The sequence below is a fragment of the Poecilia latipinna genome, unplaced genomic scaffold, assembly GCF_001443285.1.
Source record: "Poecilia latipinna isolate Pla-1442-1.1 unplaced genomic scaffold, P_latipinna-1.0 Scaffold2311, whole genome shotgun sequence".
In the NCBI taxonomy this organism is placed as follows: domain Eukaryota; kingdom Metazoa; phylum Chordata; class Actinopteri; order Cyprinodontiformes; family Poeciliidae; genus Poecilia; species Poecilia latipinna.
This window is the reverse complement of record NW_015114927.1, coordinates 41,342-62,466: the sequence shown is the minus strand read 5'-3', so window position 1 is coordinate 62,466 and position 21,125 is coordinate 41,342. Positions and strand designations below refer to the sequence as shown.

Below are 21,125 nucleotides of genomic sequence, written 5' to 3'. Positions count from 1 at the left end.
CAAATAGACTCAAAACATTGTAACAGCAGCTGCGCAGGGGGGCCCACACAAATTTTTGTCAGGGGGCCCACAATTCATGGCGGCGCCCCTGCTAGTAACTGACGTTTTTTGAACTTTCCATGCTTTTTGACAAATAAAATGATGCTGTTCATACATATTTAACTATACAGGGATAACTTATGCATTAAAACTTAGCTACCGTACTTTAAGGAACTATGACTATTATTTGTACAGGTCTTACTGTTTTCTGTCAAACGCTTCTGGAGTACAGACATGTCACACCTTCTCCTATTCTTTCAATGTATTTCTCTGTTGTGCTCCGTTTATATCTGTGTGTCAGCATTCTGCTTGTCTACCTTTCTGTATATACCTTCTGTTATACTGGATTTACTCTCAACAAAGGTCTTCTGCAAACTTTAATTAATTTTGCCAATTAATATATCAAAAATATTCAAATTTTTATGTTCATTTTTGCTTTTTGCTATAATTTCTTTTAAACTCTTTCAGGTTTGTACTAATTTCTGCTCTGCTAATTTATGTGTTTTGCAAAGTTTTCCTTTTCAACTTTTGCAAATATTTCAGGTTTTATTCTTATTTTAGCTTTTGCGAATCTATGCAATATATTTTGCTATATGTTACTATTGCACTTTTTCAAATATTTCTGCTGAGTTATGCTATATCTTTTGTTTTGTGTTACTATTGTACTTTTTCAAATATTTAAGGTTTTATATAAATTTTTGCTTCAGATAATTTATGCTATTACATTTGCCATGTCTTACTTTTCAGCTTTTTCGACTATTTCAGGTTGCATACAATTTTTTGTGTTATATGCAAATTTCTGTCCCATTGAAATACATTGAAAGTCTTCAAAATTATACAGCTAGAAGCTGTTTCTCAGCATGAAGCATGAAGAGCAGCACCACCAGGTCAGATTTTTATGTTCATTTTTGCTTTTTGCTATAATTTCTTTTCAAATTATAGCAAGCATGTAGGTCCTCCTCTTCATGCTTCTCAGCCTCCTGCCTGATAGAAGAGGCTAGATCAATCTGTGTGCAGTATGTGTTCCTCATCATGTGTACTTCATGATCAGGAACGTCTTTCTGCATTGTGTTCTCTAGAAGTCTGAAATGTGGTGATTTCTTCAAGTTGCCATTCCTCCCTGCAATAGCTGTAGATTGCGGTAAACCAATATTATCACATTTAAGCTTTGATAGCTGGTGTTCCCACATATTTTATAGCCTAAAAGATCTGACAAAAGCCGGTTAGCGAGTTGCTAACATGTAAACAAATGGCGGTTCCGGTTTGCGGCGGAAGTTGTGCCCATAAATTACGCAAAGCTTCATGGGGGCTAGGAATAAGGTGGATAGTTGTTTAAAGAGGCTAGATCAATCTGTGTGCAGTATGTGTAATCCTTCATGATACGGAATATCTTTCCCTGTATTGTGTTCTCTAGAGGTCTGAGGTGGTGGGAAGGCTGATATTACCAATATAAGTAATCTGACACAATTGACAATTGTCGAAAAATAATTCATGAAAAAAATCACAGAAGGCCTATCATGTTATGAGGGGTTACGCCCTCAGAGGAACTGTACCGGCGTACAAGCTAAATGTTATGGCCAACACCCAGTTTTATAAAGGGCCAACAGTGGCCATTTCAGACAATGTTCTGCAAAAAGTAGAGGGCCTGCTAAACCATCCAGTGCTCTTTACCCATCTGAAATTGACTGCACTTGCAGAGGGGCTCATAACTGTGGAATGGTAGGTTGTTGATGTAGCTCCGCGCCTCATTGAGCTAAACTGGATCTATACTAATTATTGAACAGCATAAAATGCCCCATTTATAATATATATATATACACTAAAAGTATATTTCTTTTAGTGTTTTGTGCAAATAAACTTTAGTTAGAAAGCTAAGGCATGTTGCTATTTCAATTCATATTTGTACTCTTGATCTGTGCAGCTTAAACTAATTAAGGTAAACTAATTACCGAACTACAAATAATTAAGCTGAACTATTTACCGAACTACATAAAAGGTCCCATTACAGATCAGTATGTGAACATTAAATGCATAATGCCTTTGTTGATTTGTGTGTGTGTGTGTGTGTGTGTGTGTGTGTGTGTGTGTGTGTGTGTGTGTGTGTGTGTGTGTGTGCGTGTGTGTGTAAATCTAATGAGAAAATATTAGCTTTGAGTTTCAATAAAACTTCTTAATACAAAAAACAATGAGGAGTAAACATAAACACTATTTCATAAATACTGTTTGAAATTGTTTGAATAAAACTAAATGGAAAAGAAATCATGGAACAAGACCTAGCTGAATCAAAACATAGTCCCACGAAGCATAAATAAAACTGAGAAACAGGAAACGTAACCACAAAGTCAAGAAATCACAAAAATGGATTCAACAAAACTAAATAGAAATTTAGATAGAGTAAACATAACCACTATTTCATAAATACTGTTTGAAATAGTTCTTGCAAAAGTACTGTTGTACCTTTTCAAATATTTCAGCTTTTTAACCCTTGTGCGTGCAAGGACTGAGGCAAACATAGAGGACTATGGCAAATGATACAAGTTTTACATGTGTGGGGTCGGTTGGACCCCATTTCTACATACAAGGGTTAAGAATCATTCTCATAAATTCAATTCAAAACCAGCTCGGGAGGCGGATGGGAGGCAGAGCTAAAGAGCCCATATAAAAGAGAGAAGGAGATAGGACCAGACAGAAGCTGTTTGTGAACATGTTTGCTGCTGTGAACATATGTCAGCAAATGAAGAGGAGGAAAGTTGGCATAAAAGTCCTGCAGCAAGCCCTCTCGACTTGAGCTGAATGGCGAAGGGATTTATAATTATTACGGGACAGGTGGTAGAGATAGGAATTTCTAGTATTCTCATAATTTTCCCATACAAGAGGGCTTAAGTTGGTAACTGGAGGTCTAAATTAATTACCCCATTACATATCATTATGTGAACATGAGAAGGATAGTGACTTTGTTGTTTTTTATCTTTTGCTGTTTTTGTGGAAAGCTAATGACAAAAGATTAACTTTAAGTTTCAAAAAACATGTTTATTAATAAAAATAAACAATGAAGAGTACATAGAAATACAAAGATGGCTTTAACAGAACTTCTTAACAGCACACCAGGAACACCATTTTGCACACTTCACCCAATCTGCATATGTGTCCTCAAGGTCACACAAGACAGAACAGTTGCCCAAACACTGTTTTACAAAGGGTGCTAAAGGCAGAAGCCTTTTTACACCTTGACTAAAACTAAATGGAAAAAGTACATAGCCGAGTTAAAATGTAGTCCCACGAAGCATGGGACTACCGCAAAGTCAAGAAACTACAAAGACGAATTCAGCAAAACTAAATGGAGTTCATGGAACGATTGGATACAGGACTGTACTAAAATAAACATTCTTGCAGAGATTACAGTTCACAGAAAAGAAATCATGAACATAACCAAACACTAATTTAACTTCAAACCGGAAAAAAATGTATGTTAATGTTACCGTTTTCCATTTATTTTGTGGACATCTAATTTAACGTGATTACATATGCTAATGTTACTGTTTTCCATTTGCTTAGTGGACATCAAAATTTAGTCAAAACGTAGTCCCACGAAGCATGAATAAAACTGAGAAACAGAACACAACCACAAGGTCAAGAAACAACAAAAACAAATTAAAACTAAATGGGAAAGAAATCATGGAACAAAGACATACAATTTCTTGCCAATTTGAAGATGGTTGTTCACAATGACCTTTTCTCTGTGGTGGGAGGCAGCACTCATCCAACTTTATAACTTTATATATTAATGAGTTACAAAACTTGTCATCTTTGAAAAACACACCAAAAAATTATCACAAGGCCCGTCATATATCATGAGGGGGTTATTTATGACACACATAAACATGTTTACTCATGACCTGAAACACCATTTTATAGACCACCACTCATGATTCTAAAAATTAAAGAAGAGCAGAAAGCCATGAGCTGGGCATTTAGTGATGGCAGGCCAAAGCTACTTGTAACAAAAACAAACCAATTAAAATTTGTTAATTTTAACAGATGGCACGTCTGTTGCCAAACTAACGATCTTTGAAAAGTACTCAAAAAACTGTTTGAGGGTCAGGGGTTATGCCCTCAGAGGGACAGACCCACTCTACATGGGTGGGTCACGCAGAAGTACAAAAACTGCGTGTTTGTACTTCCAAACACGCAGTTTTATAAAGGGCCAACAGCGGCCATTACCAATGACCTACTGCAAAAAGCAGAGGCCCATCTAAATCCTCCAGTGCCCCTGACCCCTTTAGAACTGACAACAGTGGGGAAAGGGCTGAACAGTGTCCAAGGAGAAATTGTGGAGGTATGAATTTTTAGATTTCTTATAATTTTGACAGGACTTGATTTGCTAACTGTAGATGTCAACTGACGACAAGATAACATGAAAGTCCCCATTACAGAACAATATGTGAACTCTAAAAGTACATTTCTTTGTACTTTTCAGTTTGCTGTAGTTAGGTTGGTAAGATCTGGAAAAGTAGGTGTACCCATCCTCAACCTGTGGCTCAAAGAGGTATGATAACTTGTTTTAGGATTTGTTCAAAGCTCCAATAGTCAACTTTAATAAAAACAAATAATCTGTGGGATGTGAGCAGTATGTACACTACTGATTGACAGTGCTAAGACAACATGAAAACTCACAAACCTGATTATATTTCTAATATAAAATAATATATGTTTGTACTGTATTAACAGGCTAAAAAGGAGGAGAAAATTGCAGCCGTCATCATTGGTGTTATGGACACTGATGATTCAAACGTCAAAGAAGTCTTACTGGAAAATGAGACGCACATGATTTCTGCTGCTCTGTGGAATCCATTTGACACAGAGCTGGAAGAAGGCAGCATTGTGGCTAATGTCGAATTCCACAGAAAATAAATCATGAAAATAACAATAATTTCAATTCAAACTGAAAAAAGTTGTATGTTAATGTTGCTGGTTTCTATTTGTTTTGTGAAATAAAACTAATGAAACTAGAAAAATTGCTGTTCCTAGTGAAACAGCCATGAGAATGCATATTTGCAGAATGATTGCTGCAGAAAACGCAAAACACAGCAGAACACAGCAGAACAAAGCATAAGAAATAGGGGAAAAAGCAGAATAAAGCTACAGTCATACATGGTAGAAGTATTTTGCTAAAGAGTGAAATTTAGCCAAAGACATAGCATGAATTATCAGAAGCATTATTTTGAATTCAATCTGAAATATTTGAAAATTTGAAAAGTAAAACATAGCAAAAGAAATGGCATAGATTAGCAGAAGCATAAATTAGTATGCAAACTGAAATAGGTGAGTAGTGAAACATAGCAAAAAGCATACATTAGCAGAAGCACAAATTAATATAAAACATGAAATAGTTGAAAGAGTTGAGAAAGTAAAATATAGCAAAAAATTGCATGAATTAGCAGAAGCAGAAATTAGTATAAAATCTGAACTAGTTTAAGAACTTGAAAAGTGAAACTTTGCAAAAAGCCTAAATTAGCAGAAGCAGGAATTAGTATAAAACCTGAAATATTTGAAAAGAAAACACAACAAAAAAGCACAAATTACCACAAAAAGCAGAATATTAAGATATATGAATTGCCAAAATTGATTAAAGTTTGCAGAAGACCTTTGAAGACAGTAAAACCAGTAAAAGCAGAAGGCATATACAGAAAGGTAGACAAGCAGAATGCTGAAACACAGATAAAAACAGAGCACAAGAGAGAAATACATTGAAAGAATAGGAGAAGGTATGACATGGCTGTACTCCAGTAGAGTTTGACAGAAAACAGTAAGATTTGTAGCAATGATAGTAATAGTTCCTTAAAGTAGACATACATGGCTACATTTTAATGCATAAATAATTCTTGTACAGTTAAATATGTATGAACAGCATCATTTTGTTTCTCAAAAAGCATGGAAAGTTCAAAACACGTCAGTTATTAGAGTGTACACTCTAGCAACTGACAACAGAGAATTCCACCATGTATTTCAGTGGGGCAAATATTTGTACAAAAGGGCAATTATTTAAAAAAGTACAGTAGTAAATTTTAGCAAAAGTCATAGCAGAAATCTCCAGAAGAAGCAGAACGTTTTGATATATGAATTAACACAATTAGTTGAAGATAGCAGAAGTAAACGACCGAAAAATGTGAGCAGGATCTTAACTGACAAGTGAGAATGCAGTAATGCATTCTCACTGATAAGATTAGATTTGTGTTTGAAAAATACATTTTGGGGTTTAAGTCATGGCTTCATCTGTTTTGCATAAAATTATTTCATCAGATCCTGCTCACATTTTTCGGTCATTAACTACTTCTGCTATCTTCAACTAAATGTGCTAATTCATATATCAAAATGTTCTGCTTCTTCAGGAGAGTAGATGTATGACTGTAGCTTTCTTCTGCTTTTTTCCCTATTTCTTGTGCTTTGTTCTGCTGTGTTTTGCATTTTCTGCAGAAATCATTCTTCAAATATGCATTCTCACGGCTGTTTCGCTAGAAACAGCAATTTTTCTAGTTATAATAACCATTTTTATGGTTTAAACTTTATTTTGATGTCACAAGATATCATCCTAAGTGTTGAGATAACCGTAGCTGAGTTTCCATTGATTATATTATTGCGCAAGTTGGAATTAAAAAAATAAATTTGCTTAATGGAAATGAGGCAATTTTGAAAAAAGCCCAACTTTTTTCTCGATCATGTTAGGCTTGATGGAAACTTGGGAGGGTTTCATTGGTACAAAAATCTTCATTTGGACACACGTCAGGACAGCAGGATACTCTGAGTCTGAAAGTGAGCTGTAATTTTTACTGTAATTAAATTTAATTTATGATCCTCTAGTTGTTTGGCATGCGGCTGGATTAATCCTGATGAACCACTAGTATTTCACACTGATGGATGAGAATCCGTAAGAATCCGGTCAGATCGTCTTTCGACTCACCTTCAGGGCATTCTCAGTTTGATAAAACAAGTCAGAAGCTGCTTTGAATTCCTCCCATTGGGGCATTTTATGCATTTTCCCTCTTGATTTCAATTAAGATAGAAGCACAGAGCGCTTACGTTGAGTGTCTTCAGGTGTGATTGTATGCGGGTTATTATAGAGTGTTCAATGGTCCTGATAAAGCAGGAGGTGGAAATATTTTATTCAAAGCTTCTGAAAAACTGAACCATTAACAGAGAAATGCTGATAATGCTCTGAAGGAAGGATACTGAAACCTGACCAGTTGAGCTCTGCAAGGAATTTACAAGCTCGCTCTGAATTACTGTCAAGGAAATAGCTTGGACCATGAACATTAATTTTCCTGCTTGAGCTTCAGGTTATGCAGTAGCTTTTTTAAAATTCTCATTGATTTCACTCACTGAGGTTTAAAATTTTTTTTGTACGATTTATAGAAAATAGGTGAACTCACTGAAGAGGTTTACTATGGATTTGCTATGGACTCAAATGATATTGCATGAAGAAAATCCATCAAAACAAAATTACATGCCCTTGTGTAAAAATGGCATCAAGACGCTTTGTTTCTACAATACTGTGCATGTTCCATGAAGCTTGAAATTTTGATATGAACCTTTTTGTCATATTTAGTTATTACTGGGGGAACAGCAGTCATGTTTTCAAGCTCTACTTTTAACTATTCCTTTTTAATCAAGTATACTGTTCCCACAGCTGGTACCATATCTGGTGAGGAGATGTCTGTCATAGCGAGGATGAACATCAAGGAGCACAGGGACAGCTTCTCATGTGAAAAGTTTAACTTCAGGCTTCACCACAACATCACCTTTTATGTCTATGTGTCCAACTTCAGCTGGCCAATCAAGATCCAGGTAAGAGGAGAGATTCATGCACACACACACACACCGTCATCTTTTTCAGTCTTATATTAATAGAATCTAAAAACAAAAGTTGTAAGTTAAAAAATTTAAGCTGCATTTAATATAAATATTTTGCTGGTTTATGAAAGTGACCACAAAATTACACAAATTGGAATTAAGTAAATTTGCTTAATGCAAGCAAGCCATTTTTTTGCTGAAAAGTTTTGTGCCAGAATGAGGTGTCAGTCGTATCAAAATCATTGTATTTCACAAAACTGCAATCAGGGTTTGTACCGGTCATGGAAAACCTGGAAAATCATGGAATTTAATTTTTCCATGTTCAAACCCTGGAAAGTCATGGAATTTTATTTCAGGCCATGGGAAGTCATGGAATTCGCAGATAAGGGCAAAAAATAAGGGCAAAAAATGCTTTTTGTCTCTCTGTGGTGCGTGTTTCTGTGGTTCTTATCTTGGACTCAACTACATTTGGTCTCGTTTCAGTGTGGGACATTGAGGACTTGGGATTTTATTTCCAGACCAGTCAAGACCACAACTGTGGAAATGTCACTAAATTGCCAGCATATTGTCCAGTTAATTTGTCAACATCCTTTTTTTTAGTGAATACAAATCAAACCAATTCAAATCCAAGCAATAACATGACTTACTAATTGTGTGTTTCTGTTACCGCTGTCAACTATCGCGTCCCCCTTTAACTCAAACACGACACTCCGAGACATGCGCAGTGTTTGTCTCGGTGCGGGAGAAGATGTCTGTCTAATCGCCAGTAATAAGCCATAGCCATCAATGAGTAGTTTCTCATGGTGGCGGACAACAGAAAGTATGGCAGTGAAGCGCAGGAAAGAAAAAAAAAATCCAACAGAGAGGTGATGAAGAAAATATCCAAGCTAACAGGGTAATGGGATAATCCGTGCTGATCCTGTGCTTCAAGTAAAAACTGATGAGTTCATGTGGGCCTAATCAGTTTCATGAGACCTCCTTTCACCATTTGTTTTTATTTTTTGGCTTAAGTTGCCTTTATTTTAAAGTGCCGTGACAGGAAACTAGGGTAATGAGAGAGAGGGAAGACATGCAGCAAAGGTCACCAGGCCAGGAATTAAACCTGCAATGGCCGAGTCGAAGACTAAAGCCTCCTTATGTAGGTTGTGCTTAACCCCTGCACCACCACAGCATTCCACAGACCATTTTTATTCATAAGGTTATGTCTTTATTGGGAGTGACGGTCTGTTTTAGCTAACTGCTTAAACTCTTACTTTGCTGTAACAATATGAGCTCTTACAGATGGCCAAATGGTATTCATCAAGTTACAAGGAAATGTTCTGCTGGGAAAACATTCCTTCTGACATTGATATTAATATGATTTTGACCATTTCTCCCCCCTCACAAACAAGAAAATGAAGAGCTATTTAGTTCTGGTCTCACTGCCTTTAGCTGTCATTATTTATTTTTGGTGACAGAGGTTATATGTGTGAGTGGGGTTTTATTGATACTAATATTTTAAAAACAAACATGTGATCATGATTGATGTTTTAAAAGTTCTGCTAACACGTTAATATCAGAGCTAAGATTTAGTTTTTGCTGACTTTGAAAATGTTTAGTGCACACAACTTTCTCTAAACCTGCCCTCTAAACTCCCTCTTTCCCTAAGAGACAGCAACTGAAACTTAAATGGGCAGTCTTTATTTTAAATGGGCAAAATAAAGCTTAGAAAGCAACTTTCTTAGCTTTATTTTGTGTTGTAATGTCATTCCCTCATCAAAAACACAGCTGGAGTGTTGCTTTGATTCTTTCATGCATGTTTGAGAAATCCCTTAATCTCCATGGCAACCATTCAACTGTGAAAAATGCTTCAGGGAGACGACACTCCTCCTCTGAGCTGCAGCTTACAAGCTCTTCCTCATGCCTCCGCCTCTCAGACTAGCCAGCAGCCATTAGCAAACACCTGTTGGAATTGCAGAGCTACTTCTCAGTGCAAAGCTGGCAAAAACGTTTTAAAGGGTTAGTAGAGGGGCAATGTTGGTGCTTTGGTAAATCTACTATCACATTTAATGATCTGTTGAGTTTTCTAGTGTTTCCTTCAATTACTCTGCCCTGGATTAAATCCCATTATTCACTCTTCAGCCTTTTGATCCATTAAATGAAAGCAGACTTAAAGCAGTGATATTTTAGGATGATGTGGGACTGTCTGGACTTAGCGCTGATGGATGGAGTCAAGAAATGACAGAATGGAGGAAATGAGGGTGGAGTGGGGAAAGTGAAGTCAGGCTGACTCTTCACGTGAAGACGGCATTAAAATCAAAAATATCCAGTGTTGGGAATATGGAGATGAACAAATTGACAGGAAGATGGATGGTTAGAAGAATTAACACCCTCTTGAACTTGTCATGATGTGGTGAATGAGAGGTGGTGAGGATGAACACTGAGACCAAGGTTGTGAAGAAAATGAATTTAATGACAAAGCTCAAACACAGTCTAGTACAGGCAGCACAGCAGAGAGAATAGCACACAGCTAAATGCCAGTACCAACTGACGAAAGACTGAACATGGAGCAAGCTAATCAGGACTTAAACAGTTCTACTGGAGAGCCAACACACACAACAACTGACAAGGACCCGACAAGAGACAAAGGACACAGGTGGACTTAAATACACAGAGAGGGTAATTAGGGAATAAGACACACCTGGGAAGCAATCAAGGGGGAAGAGACAGGACACCACAGAGACTCAGGGAAACAAAACCTAGAAAACAACACACAAAAAACTCAAATCCTCACACTTGTTCACTTTAAAACCACAAACTTCAATGTTTTTTGTTGAGATTTTACATGATTGGGAAATAGAAAGTAGCGCATATTTGTGAGGTGAAAAAAACTGAAAAAAGTCAGATGTGATATATTCAGCCCCCTTTTATTTTAATACCTCTAAATAAAATCAGGCACAAACAATAGCCTTCAAAAACCAATGAATGAATTAGTTAAATAAGAAAAAAGAGTCTGCCTGTGAAGGTTTATCTCAGTTGTGGAAAGCAGATGTTGGTCAGTGAGAAATCATATACTCAGAGGAAAAGCAGACTGTGCACCGCAGCCTGGCTTCCTCCCAAAAAACCCCCACTATTTTCCACAAAATCCAGTCTGATTGAGGTGTGACACAGGTTCATATTTTTTTAACTCAAGGTCTACATGACAAAAATAGAGTTAACTTCAACTAGTATCTGTTTCATAGAAACATGAGAAAATGATTCACAGTAGCTTAGAGGCTTCTTTTACTCTATCACAGAGACATATTGACAAAAGAAAGTTTAGACAGAAGTCTGTTATGCAGAATAAAAAGAACAAAGTTCATGATCCTGGACTTCTTTGGCAGCAGTATATGTGAACTAAAACTTGCACAAAGTTGAGTCTGACATTTTTCCTGAACACCACTGATTATCAGGTATTATCTCATCTGGACAGCTGCATGTACAGGAAGCACTTTGTTACATTGACCACAGTTGTGCATGCTGGAAAATCCGTGTATGGTTCGTTCTTTGGTTTTTTTTGTTTCAAAATAAAATTGCAAAAACAAAACAAACGTGTTTTTTTTTTTCGTTATTAAAACGAAATTAGAAAAATGGCAATTGGAAAAATAAAAAAAATAAAACGAGCCGTCAATTTTGATTTTCATTATTTCATTGTTGACAATCGGTCTGACGCGGAAATTCTCTCTGTCCGGCTTACACAGGGCCGTATCACACATACATATTATGCAGGCTGCAGGGAGACAAGCTTGTTCGTTTCAGGCTATATACTGTAGTCTTTACTGCCAGTCGCAAGTCAGTTTAAGTAATGCTCCTGTGAGAAACAAATAATACCGGATATCTGGTCACCGAGAAAAATGGTTAATCTAAGTTTTTAGTTTAGTTTTTTTATTTTGAAAGGCCAGAGCACGGGGGAGTGGCTTTCCCCCGTCTCATCTCTGGACCAGCAAGATGGCTTCCATTACACTGCGCATTCTGCAGCGATAAACAGAGGTAAGTACACTATTCATTTGTCACAAAAAATTGTTTTAAAATGTTTTTAGGCCAGAAAGTAGCCCTCATAGCTTAATGTATGGACTTAGTTATGTGGTTTCTTTGAAATATACTCTGGAGTTTTCGGAGCAGCGTAGCTACGCTAACGGGGCCCGGCGGCTCCAGGCTCAGCGGCCAGGTGGAGTGTGTTGGAGTCTGATCTCGGCAAGTCACCTTCTCGTATTCTGCTGCTTGATATCTGACCGTAGCGTCTCAAAGTGTGACATGAAGAGTTTAATGTTATACTGTTTGATACGTGTATCAAAATATAATATTCCTCTCTGGAGATTTCGATACTTCTGAAGATGTTAGTATCTTCTAAACCTTGAGACATTTTTCGTTATTAAAACGAAATTAGAAAAACGGCAATTGGAAAAATAAAAAATAAAACGATTTTCATTATTTCATTATTGAGAATCGGTCTGACCCGGAAGTCAGACCGATTTAGAAGAGATACCAGAATACCAGAACTGGTATTCTGGTATCTCTTCAGAATACCAGTTATTCTGAAGAGATACCAGAATAACTGGTATCTCTTCCAATACCAGTTATTCCCTTCCTCTGATTTTTTTTGTGGTTTGTAAATTCATATTATTTATGTGTGTGTGTGTGTGTGTGTGTGTGAAATATATTCTTCCCTCTTGTTGGCTTCTTATGTGCAGTGTGAACTTTTTTTTAATATTTATTTTTTATTGTTTCAGGCAGGCGGTTCTTCAGGAGGAGAGGCCTCAGCTCCAGGTTTGGATGCAGCTTCCCAGAATCTCCCAGTGATCCTCTTCCTCCTCCTGACATCATCTTCCTAACTGTCTCCTCATCTTTTATATACATAAATTGTAGGAATATTTTGTCATGATTCCCCAAAGACTGGCTGAATATCTGCTTGTATGTTATTGTAACAAATACATTTTTATGAAAACATTTTTTCCGTGTTTATTTTGTAAGATTTGAGTTTAAAGCTCTGACTACATACAGGTTGATACAAAATAAATAATTATTTTTATATTTTTTGCTTATAAATCCAGTGCTAAGAAATAATGGAAAGTATCAACTCAAAAGTTGTTGATTATGTTTAGTCAGTTGAGTCTAATAAGTTATAATAAATAGGACATGCTGGAGGGACTATATCTCTCAGCTGGCCTGGGAACGCCTTTGGATTCTCCCGGAAGAGCTGGAAGAAGTGGCTGGGCAGAGGGAAGTCTGGGCCTCCCTTCTGACGCTGCTGCCCACACGACCCGACCCTGATAAGAGGAAGAAAATGGACTGTCATTTCTAATTGGACAGTCATACGTCACTTATAAAAATGTGAAAAGATATTGTGAGGTGTTAAACCACAGAAGAGGATAAGGGGCCTGTAACATTTTTCTAACACCTACTGATGTACAAGATTGTTTTTTTTTTTGATTGCTGATTTCTGAGATTAAAGACAGAATGATGACTTTTTTTTTCTTTCCCAAATCCTCTTCTGTAGGCAAACATTTATTTAGTTAAGCTTTTAATAATCTGGCACATTATTTCAAACATCTCCTACCTGGTAGAAATCTATTTCCAGGTATTTGCCTGAAATAGATACTACTATCTATCTATTAGTATATTGTATATATTGCATATACAATTTTTTGTATATACAATATATGCAATATATTGTATATTTATTTTGTATAAATATACAATATTCATCCAGGATATTGTATATTTTGGATAACCTTTTCTGCATGCTTGTTCATGACATACCGGATTATAATTGGTATGCTAATGCTATTCAGAAAGGAAAAACTTAAACTAAAAGGTTTGAATCACTGGCAGAATGTTCTAGTCGCGGTTTGAGCGTCTTTTTAAACCAGAGCAGATTAAAGGTTGGTAAAAAAAAAAAAATTGGGCGAACTGGCCCTTCAGAAATGTACTGAATGTGAAGCTGCATTTAACAGCCATTAGCTCCATATACAAAACAAAGTCGGAGTTAAAGGCCATCTGTGTGACGGTATCATGATTAAATTAATTACATGTCACTTTGGACAAGTGTAGAAAAACAAAGTGTGCGGGGCAGAGCATAATGTGTGATACGGCCCTGTGTAAGCCGGACAGAGAGAACTTCCAGGTCAGACCGATTGTCAACAATGAAATAATGAAAATCGAAATTGACAGCTCGTTTTATTTTTTATTTTTGCAATTGCCGTTTTTCTAATTTCGTTTTTAAAACAAAAACAAACAAAAAAAAACACGTTTGTTTTGTTTTTGCAATTTTATTTTGAAACAAAAAAACCAAAGAACGAACCATACACGGATTCTGGAACATCATAAACTAAACTTATTCTGAACCGATCCCGTTTAATTCCAGTTAAATTGAGTTCACCCACCTGCAGCTCCTCTTCCTCGATGTACATCAGGCTGCTCCAGTGACTCCCAGCCGCTGATCTCTGACTTTTACTGGATGAAGCGACATGCAGACAGCGACAGGGTCAGATTCTGTCACATCCTCACAATGCAGTTTGAAATTAAAGATGTTGTCAGATAATGTTTCTGCAAGAGAGTAAAGCTGCCAGGTTAGAAGCTGCAAGGCACAGGCTGATGATGATCCGTTTGATGATGATCTGTTTGATGAAAAGGAACCAAAATGTGTGAACATTCATACATTATTATGGCAGCTTTTGACTGAGTTTGCAGGACCTCTGAAATTACTTACACATTGTTTATACAATTGAAACTATCTGACATTCCCCACCCACTTCTTCAGATCCATAAAATCCCATTAAAATACACATTGCAAAATAGGGAATAGTTCAAGTAGTGCAAATAAATTGTCAAGACACTGTATGGATAGAGACGTGAATAATGAGTAGGAAAGAACTCCATGATACTTTTTCTTCAAGAGGACAAAGATAAATACTGTAAATATCACACCATATATTTTTTAACTTTTATTGTAACAATATAATTTAGATGATCAATGTCTAATAAACATTTCCAAAGAAACGCGGTTAGGAAACTAGATCCCAACCATCTTGTCTTAGCCCAGCTGCTGCAGAGTGTCCTGCTCATTGCAGGTCAATTGTCCATCGATCGCTCCGTTCATATGAATTTCACATTAATGCTGCATTATCAGAAGCCCATGTATCAGCTGGTGGAAAGGTGATATGATAATTACCACACTGAAGCTAATCTCGCCTCCATGTCCAACTGGATGCTTGTAACCGGAGAAGCACTCACTGCCTGGTCTCGTGACCTTGGTGACTTCCAGTGCCAGAACATAGCAATGGTGAAATATATTCCTGAGAGTTGACACTGACCTAGCCTATGGGATCTAACAGAACCAACAAATCAAAGTTATACATCTTGCCATCTTCTGGTTACATGGTGAGGAAGTGAGGAATTCATTACTCTGGAATTTCTATTTTTATTATTGCCATGTTCTTCTCACCAGATTTATTTACTAAAAGATAGAGAAGCAGTTTTTAAATGAAGTTTTTCATATAGCATTAATTCTGATGTAATCCACTATATTCTGGGAAACTGAGCAGAAAAGTGTGTTATACTACATACAGCCACAAGCTTCTAGTTTTCCATTTGAAATATTCAAAGTGTTTGAACATGGAATGGATAATTCTATAATGAACAAAGATAATTAAACAGTTTGATATTTATAAATCCTTTATTCTCTTTGTAAAAACACAAAAAGAGAGCATTAGCAATGCTTCCTCAGCATTAGAACCACCTTAGAAATAAAATTGCGATACACCTGGACTGGATAATTCTAACGTGATCCCAGGTTTTTTTTTTTTTTTTGTGCTTTATTTTTATTAGTTGCAGCTGCAGGGTCGAGTATCTTACTCTTGGCCTTTTATTGCTCCATATAAACCTTGAAAAATGCTTATCCCACTCCCTAAATTGTTTTGCTGGAACCTCTACTGGAAGTGCTGCAAATATGTACAATAGTCTTGGAAGAACATTTATCTTTATTGTTTGGATTCTGCTGCCAAGGTCAAGGGGAAGCAGGCTCCACCTGTCCAGGTCCTCATATATTTTTTTATTTATTTGTTTGTAATTAACCTCATATAATTGAGCCAATTTTTTTGTTAGTATAACACCCAAATATTCTATTTGTAATCCATGCCAATTAAATTGATAACCATTTATTAACTGTTTTGACAGAACAAAATGAAGGGTCAGAATTTGGGTTTTTTGTATGTTGAGTTTATAACCTGAGAGTCTACCATATGTTTCCAGGATGTGCATAAGCAATGGAATACCGGATTGAGGGTTTTTAAATTACTACTAAAACATCATCCGCATACAAGCATATTTTGTTTTCCACATTCCCCATTGTCACCTCCTCCAACCCAGACTCCTCTCTAATAACCTGAGCTAGTGGTTCGATAAAAAGATTAAAGTGTAGTGGGCTTAATGGGCAGCCCTTCCACATCCTCGTTGTAGTGTTATTTGATTCAAGAGGCTTCCATTGATTTTAATTCTTGCTTTTGGTGAGGAATACACATTTTTTTATACATTGAATACATCTATCACAGTACCTAAATCTCTTCATTACTTGAAACAAAATCTCCCACCCTACAGTATGGCTTCTCGGCATCTAAGCTGAGAAGGTCTGCACTTGATTTTTCTTTAGTTATACGATCAATAACATGAACGGTCCTTCTTATACTATCATGCGTTTTTCTATTACCAATGAAACCTGTCTGATCCTCATCTATCAGGAAAGGCATCAGGGTACTTAATCTCTTAGCTAATATTGCAGCATATAGTTTGTAGTCTATATTTAATACACTAATTGGTCTATACCCTTTAGGATCCATTTTGTCCTTCCCCACCTTTGGTATGACCAATATAAACGCCTCTTGCCATGATGGCGGAAGAGCGCCCCCTCCCAGGGTGTAGTTGAAGGAGGCCTTCAATAGTGGGAGAACAGATTCCCTCATGGCCTCATACCACTCAGGAGGGAACCCATCACAACCCAATGATTTGCTGGTCTTAAGATTGGCTATCCCTCGGTCAACTTCCTCAGCTGATATTTCTGCCATTAACTTGTCATTTTGGTTTTTAGATGGAAGAGCCAAGGAGTTAAGAAATTTTTGAATTGTTTGATTATCCATTTTGTCCGGCTTTGTGTACAGAGCTGCATAATACCCTTCAAATGATCTCTGAATTTCTTCAAGTTTATTAGTTATCTTGTTAGTTTTTGGATTCCGAACTTTATAGATTGTGTTTTCCACCTGTTATTTCCTGAGCCTCCATGAAAGCACCTTAGAAGCTTTAGGCCCTGCCTCATAATACCTTTGTCTCATATATTTAAGTTTTTTTTCAATTTCCTCATTTAAAATTTTGTGAATCTCCTGCTTAACCGGCCTCATTTGTTCCAGTAAGGAAGGGCTTTTGTTAATCGAATGCAGTTGCTCCGATCTTTTTAAATTTTCCTGCAAGTTTGTTAGTTTTTTCGCTCTGATCTTCTTTAAATTAGCACATTTTGCAATTATTTTACCCCTAATATATGCTTTAGCCACATCCCACAGAATTGTAGGGCTAACTGTTCCATTATCATTAAATTCTAAGTAAGTTTTAAGCTCTTCTGCCATTTCCGTTTTGAATTCCGTACTTTTTAATTAACTTGTGTTAAGCCTCCATAAGGTGTTTTTAGGGCTTCTAACTAAATTAATTTTCATAGTTAAACCAGAGTGATCGGAGATGTCTCTTTGTCCTATTATACAATCTTTCACTCTGTGAAGATCCTTATTGAACATAAAAAATAATCAATTCTGGTATGTATGTTATGTCTAGTTGAGTAAAAAGTAAATTCACGGTCATATTTATGGAAAGATCTCCATATATCTGCGAGTCCCAATTCTTGCAGGATTTTTTTGAATTGCCCTTCCTCGTTCCCTGCTAGTCGTATCCATTTTTGGGTTTAGGAGTAAATTAAAATCACCTGCACATATACATGTGCCACTTGCTTCTGCGGCCACAAGACTAAATACCTCCTTAAAGAAGTCTATGCTACTACCAAGGGGGGCATAGATATTACATAGGGTGACCTCTTCCTGTTCCAGCTTCCCCTTTAACAACACACCTTCTTTATCTTTTTGCTCTGCAATAAAATCAAACCTGATACTGTTTGGCATAAGAATGGCTACCCCTCTTTTTTTCCTAGATCTGTGAGAAGCATAATAGGTTTTTCTATAACCCATTTTTTTATTTTCTCATGTTCTTCATTCGACAAATGTTTCCTGCAAGAAACCAATGCCAACCTGCTCTCGTTTAAACTTTGAAATGATCTTGCTTCTTTTAATTGGATTTTTTATACCATTCACATTCAAAGACTGTATATTATAATACTGCATATCCTCTAAACACAAACATGTTTTTTCTACCTGCATGACAACACTCCTAGCCCTCAGAACACACAAAGAACAGAAATACATAACAGAACTTGACATAGCAATGAACAGGTCTTCCAAATAAGAGGATCCTTTATTCCTCTTAATGTAGGGGTAACTGCCACTAGTGGGGTCCCTGCTTAGTTGCCTACTCGAAGAAAGGAAACTGAAAAGGTTAATTTAAGAGTCACCTGCATCGGTTCTTCATCACTCCCGTTAGCAAGGGGAGTCACAGTCCTCACCATACTCCTGTGCAGAGACGGCCACCCCTTGACGCTCTGAATGGTACCAGTCAGCTGACCTGAAGCTCTCGTTGTGAGGTTCTCAAATGTGTCTTCGGTGGAGTTGAGGAAGATTATTCATCCATAACGACGTCCTCTCTGCCTGGCCGCTGAAACACCTTTAGCTTTTCCCGTATGCTCTCTCGCAGGCCAGGTACGCTCCCAGCACGTCGCGATCCCACTATATCCGTTGGCAGAAGATTGTTGATTGTCTCCGCTGTGATGACTTTGGGTCTGTTTGCAGTCACCGATCCCACCGTGAATCCGCGTCCTCTCAGGTCCAGCGCAGCCTCATCCGCACTGTTGTAGATGATCACGCCGGAGTCAAAGTGCACACGCATTTTGGCCAGCAGGGTTTGGAACCGGATAGCGTTCTCTTTGAGCACTTTCTTAACCGGAACATACTCTCTCCTCTTCAGTTGTATGATTTCAGCATAGTCGCGGTCGAAAAATATGCGTTTTTCTTGTATTTGCTCTTTAACGTTATATTTCAAGAAGTGTACCACCGTGGACCGAGTTGGAGCACCCGCTGGAGGCTGCGCACCCAGCGCTCTGTGGGCTCTCTCTATCCCCAGATTCTTCTCACTGCCTAAGTCGAAACTGTCACCGAGTTCAGTTTTAAGCATGTTTTCCACGTGCCTCTGCATTGAGGTACCTTCTGCATTTTCAGGGATGCCATATACCCGCAAATTATTCCGGCGTGAGCGTCCTTCCAAATCCGTGATCTTTTCCCGAAGTAGTTTCTGGTCATTTAGCAGCTGGACGATAGTATCTCTCACTCCAATGTCCCATCTCTCTTTCTCTGCCATGCTCTTTTCCATTTCTCCAAGGCGCTTACATAGACATAATATAAGAATAGACGCCTCATGCACCGCTCTCATCTATTGTCGCTGACGAGATTTAAGGCGGCCATCTTGGAGCGGTCCACCACTCCACTCAGCGTTATGTGTTTAGCAGGCATAATGACGTATCAGCGCATTTAATCGATCATAACATGCTTTTTTGCTACTGGAAACCTTATTCAAACATCTATCAAAGCTACATTTACAAACAATTGTATTTTCTAGGTATGTTTTTAATACATAGTTCAGCATATTTAAATATGCGCTACAACAATAGAATAGGAATGGGATATTCTGACATTGATGTATGATGAGCATTTTACAAAGCACACAGCCATTCATAATTTATGTAATAAATTATTTAGTAATATCAATACATATTTATATAACTATACAAACACAAATAAATAATGATTAATACTGAATAATATATATTGGATACATGTTTATATATATATGTATGCATATACATATATATAGATATATGTATATGTTTTTCAGCCGTCGAGTTCTAGCTTCAGATCGACAGCAGTGATTCAGCAGCTGAGATTGAGTCCAAAATCCGATGCGAGATTCATCCGTGCTGCAGTGAATCCGTCTCTCTTTATAGATATCTCCCTCTTCTTCCTCACATCGTGTCTTTAGGAAACTTTCAAAACAAANCATGCTTTTTTGCTACTGGAAACCTTATTCAAACATCTATCAAAGCTACATTTATAAACAATTGTATTTTTAAAGTATTTTTTAATTACATAGTTCAGCATATTTAAATATGCTTAGTGGCTATAACAATAGAATAGGAATGGAATATTCTGATATCGATGTATGAAGAGCATATTACAAAGCACACACCCGTTCATAATTTATTTAATAAATTATTTAGTAATATCAATACATATTTATATAACTATACAAACACAAATAAATAATGATAATAATGACACAAATAAATAATGATTAATACTGAATAATATATATTGGATACATGTTTATATGTATGTATGTATGTATGTATGTATGTATGTATGTATACATATATGTAGATATATGTATATGTTTTTCAGCCGACGAGTTGTAGCTTCAGAGTGATTCAGCAGCTGAGATTGAGTCCAAAATCCGATGCGAGATTCATCCGTGCTGCAGTGAATCCGTCTCTCTTTATTGATATGTCCCTCTTCTTCCTCACATCGTGTCTTTAGGAAACTTTCAAAAGAAAAACAGAAGATTTAGGATGTATCTTACTTTTGACAGAGTGAAAGAATATAAATAATAGTCTTTACCACCTGTGTAAACTTTGCTGGTCAATTTTATAACACATAATATAAGTTTTATAATATGTGTTATATTGTTTCATTTCTAATATAGGCCCTTGTGTCAGATAATCTAACTCAATGTTAGAGAATAATTATATTTTTTAGATTTACGGAATCTCAGTTAGCCTTCATAGTGGGGCTGAACTCGTATTACACTAAGCACTGTAGCTAATATTAGCTGGTATCTCGCTGGTGGACATAAATACAGTAAACTAATATTCTAATCACAATATATACACAATAATATGTCCATCTTACTAGTAAAATGTTGTCTGTGCAGCCCTCACATCAATAATCCATAGATCCGAACAACAATATCCCTCAGTGCTGAGGCATCTTCTGCTGTTTTGGTTGAGCAAAGTAGGGGGTTCGACC

General features: G+C 36.9%; 1 protein-coding gene across 1 annotated transcript in view; it reads left to right on the top strand.

Moving 5' to 3' along the window:
* Positions 1-21,125, top strand: part of LOC106937284 (attractin-like protein 1) — a gene marked incomplete at both ends in the record, with an annotated part of 80,993 nt that overhangs the window by 44,718 nt on the left and 15,150 nt on the right. Inside the window, one exon of the mRNA XM_015018712.1 lies at positions 7,724-7,881. Coding sequence (XP_014874198.1) covers positions 7,724-7,881 — 158 coding nt within the window. The remainder of the gene's footprint in view (positions 1-7,723; positions 7,882-21,125) is intronic.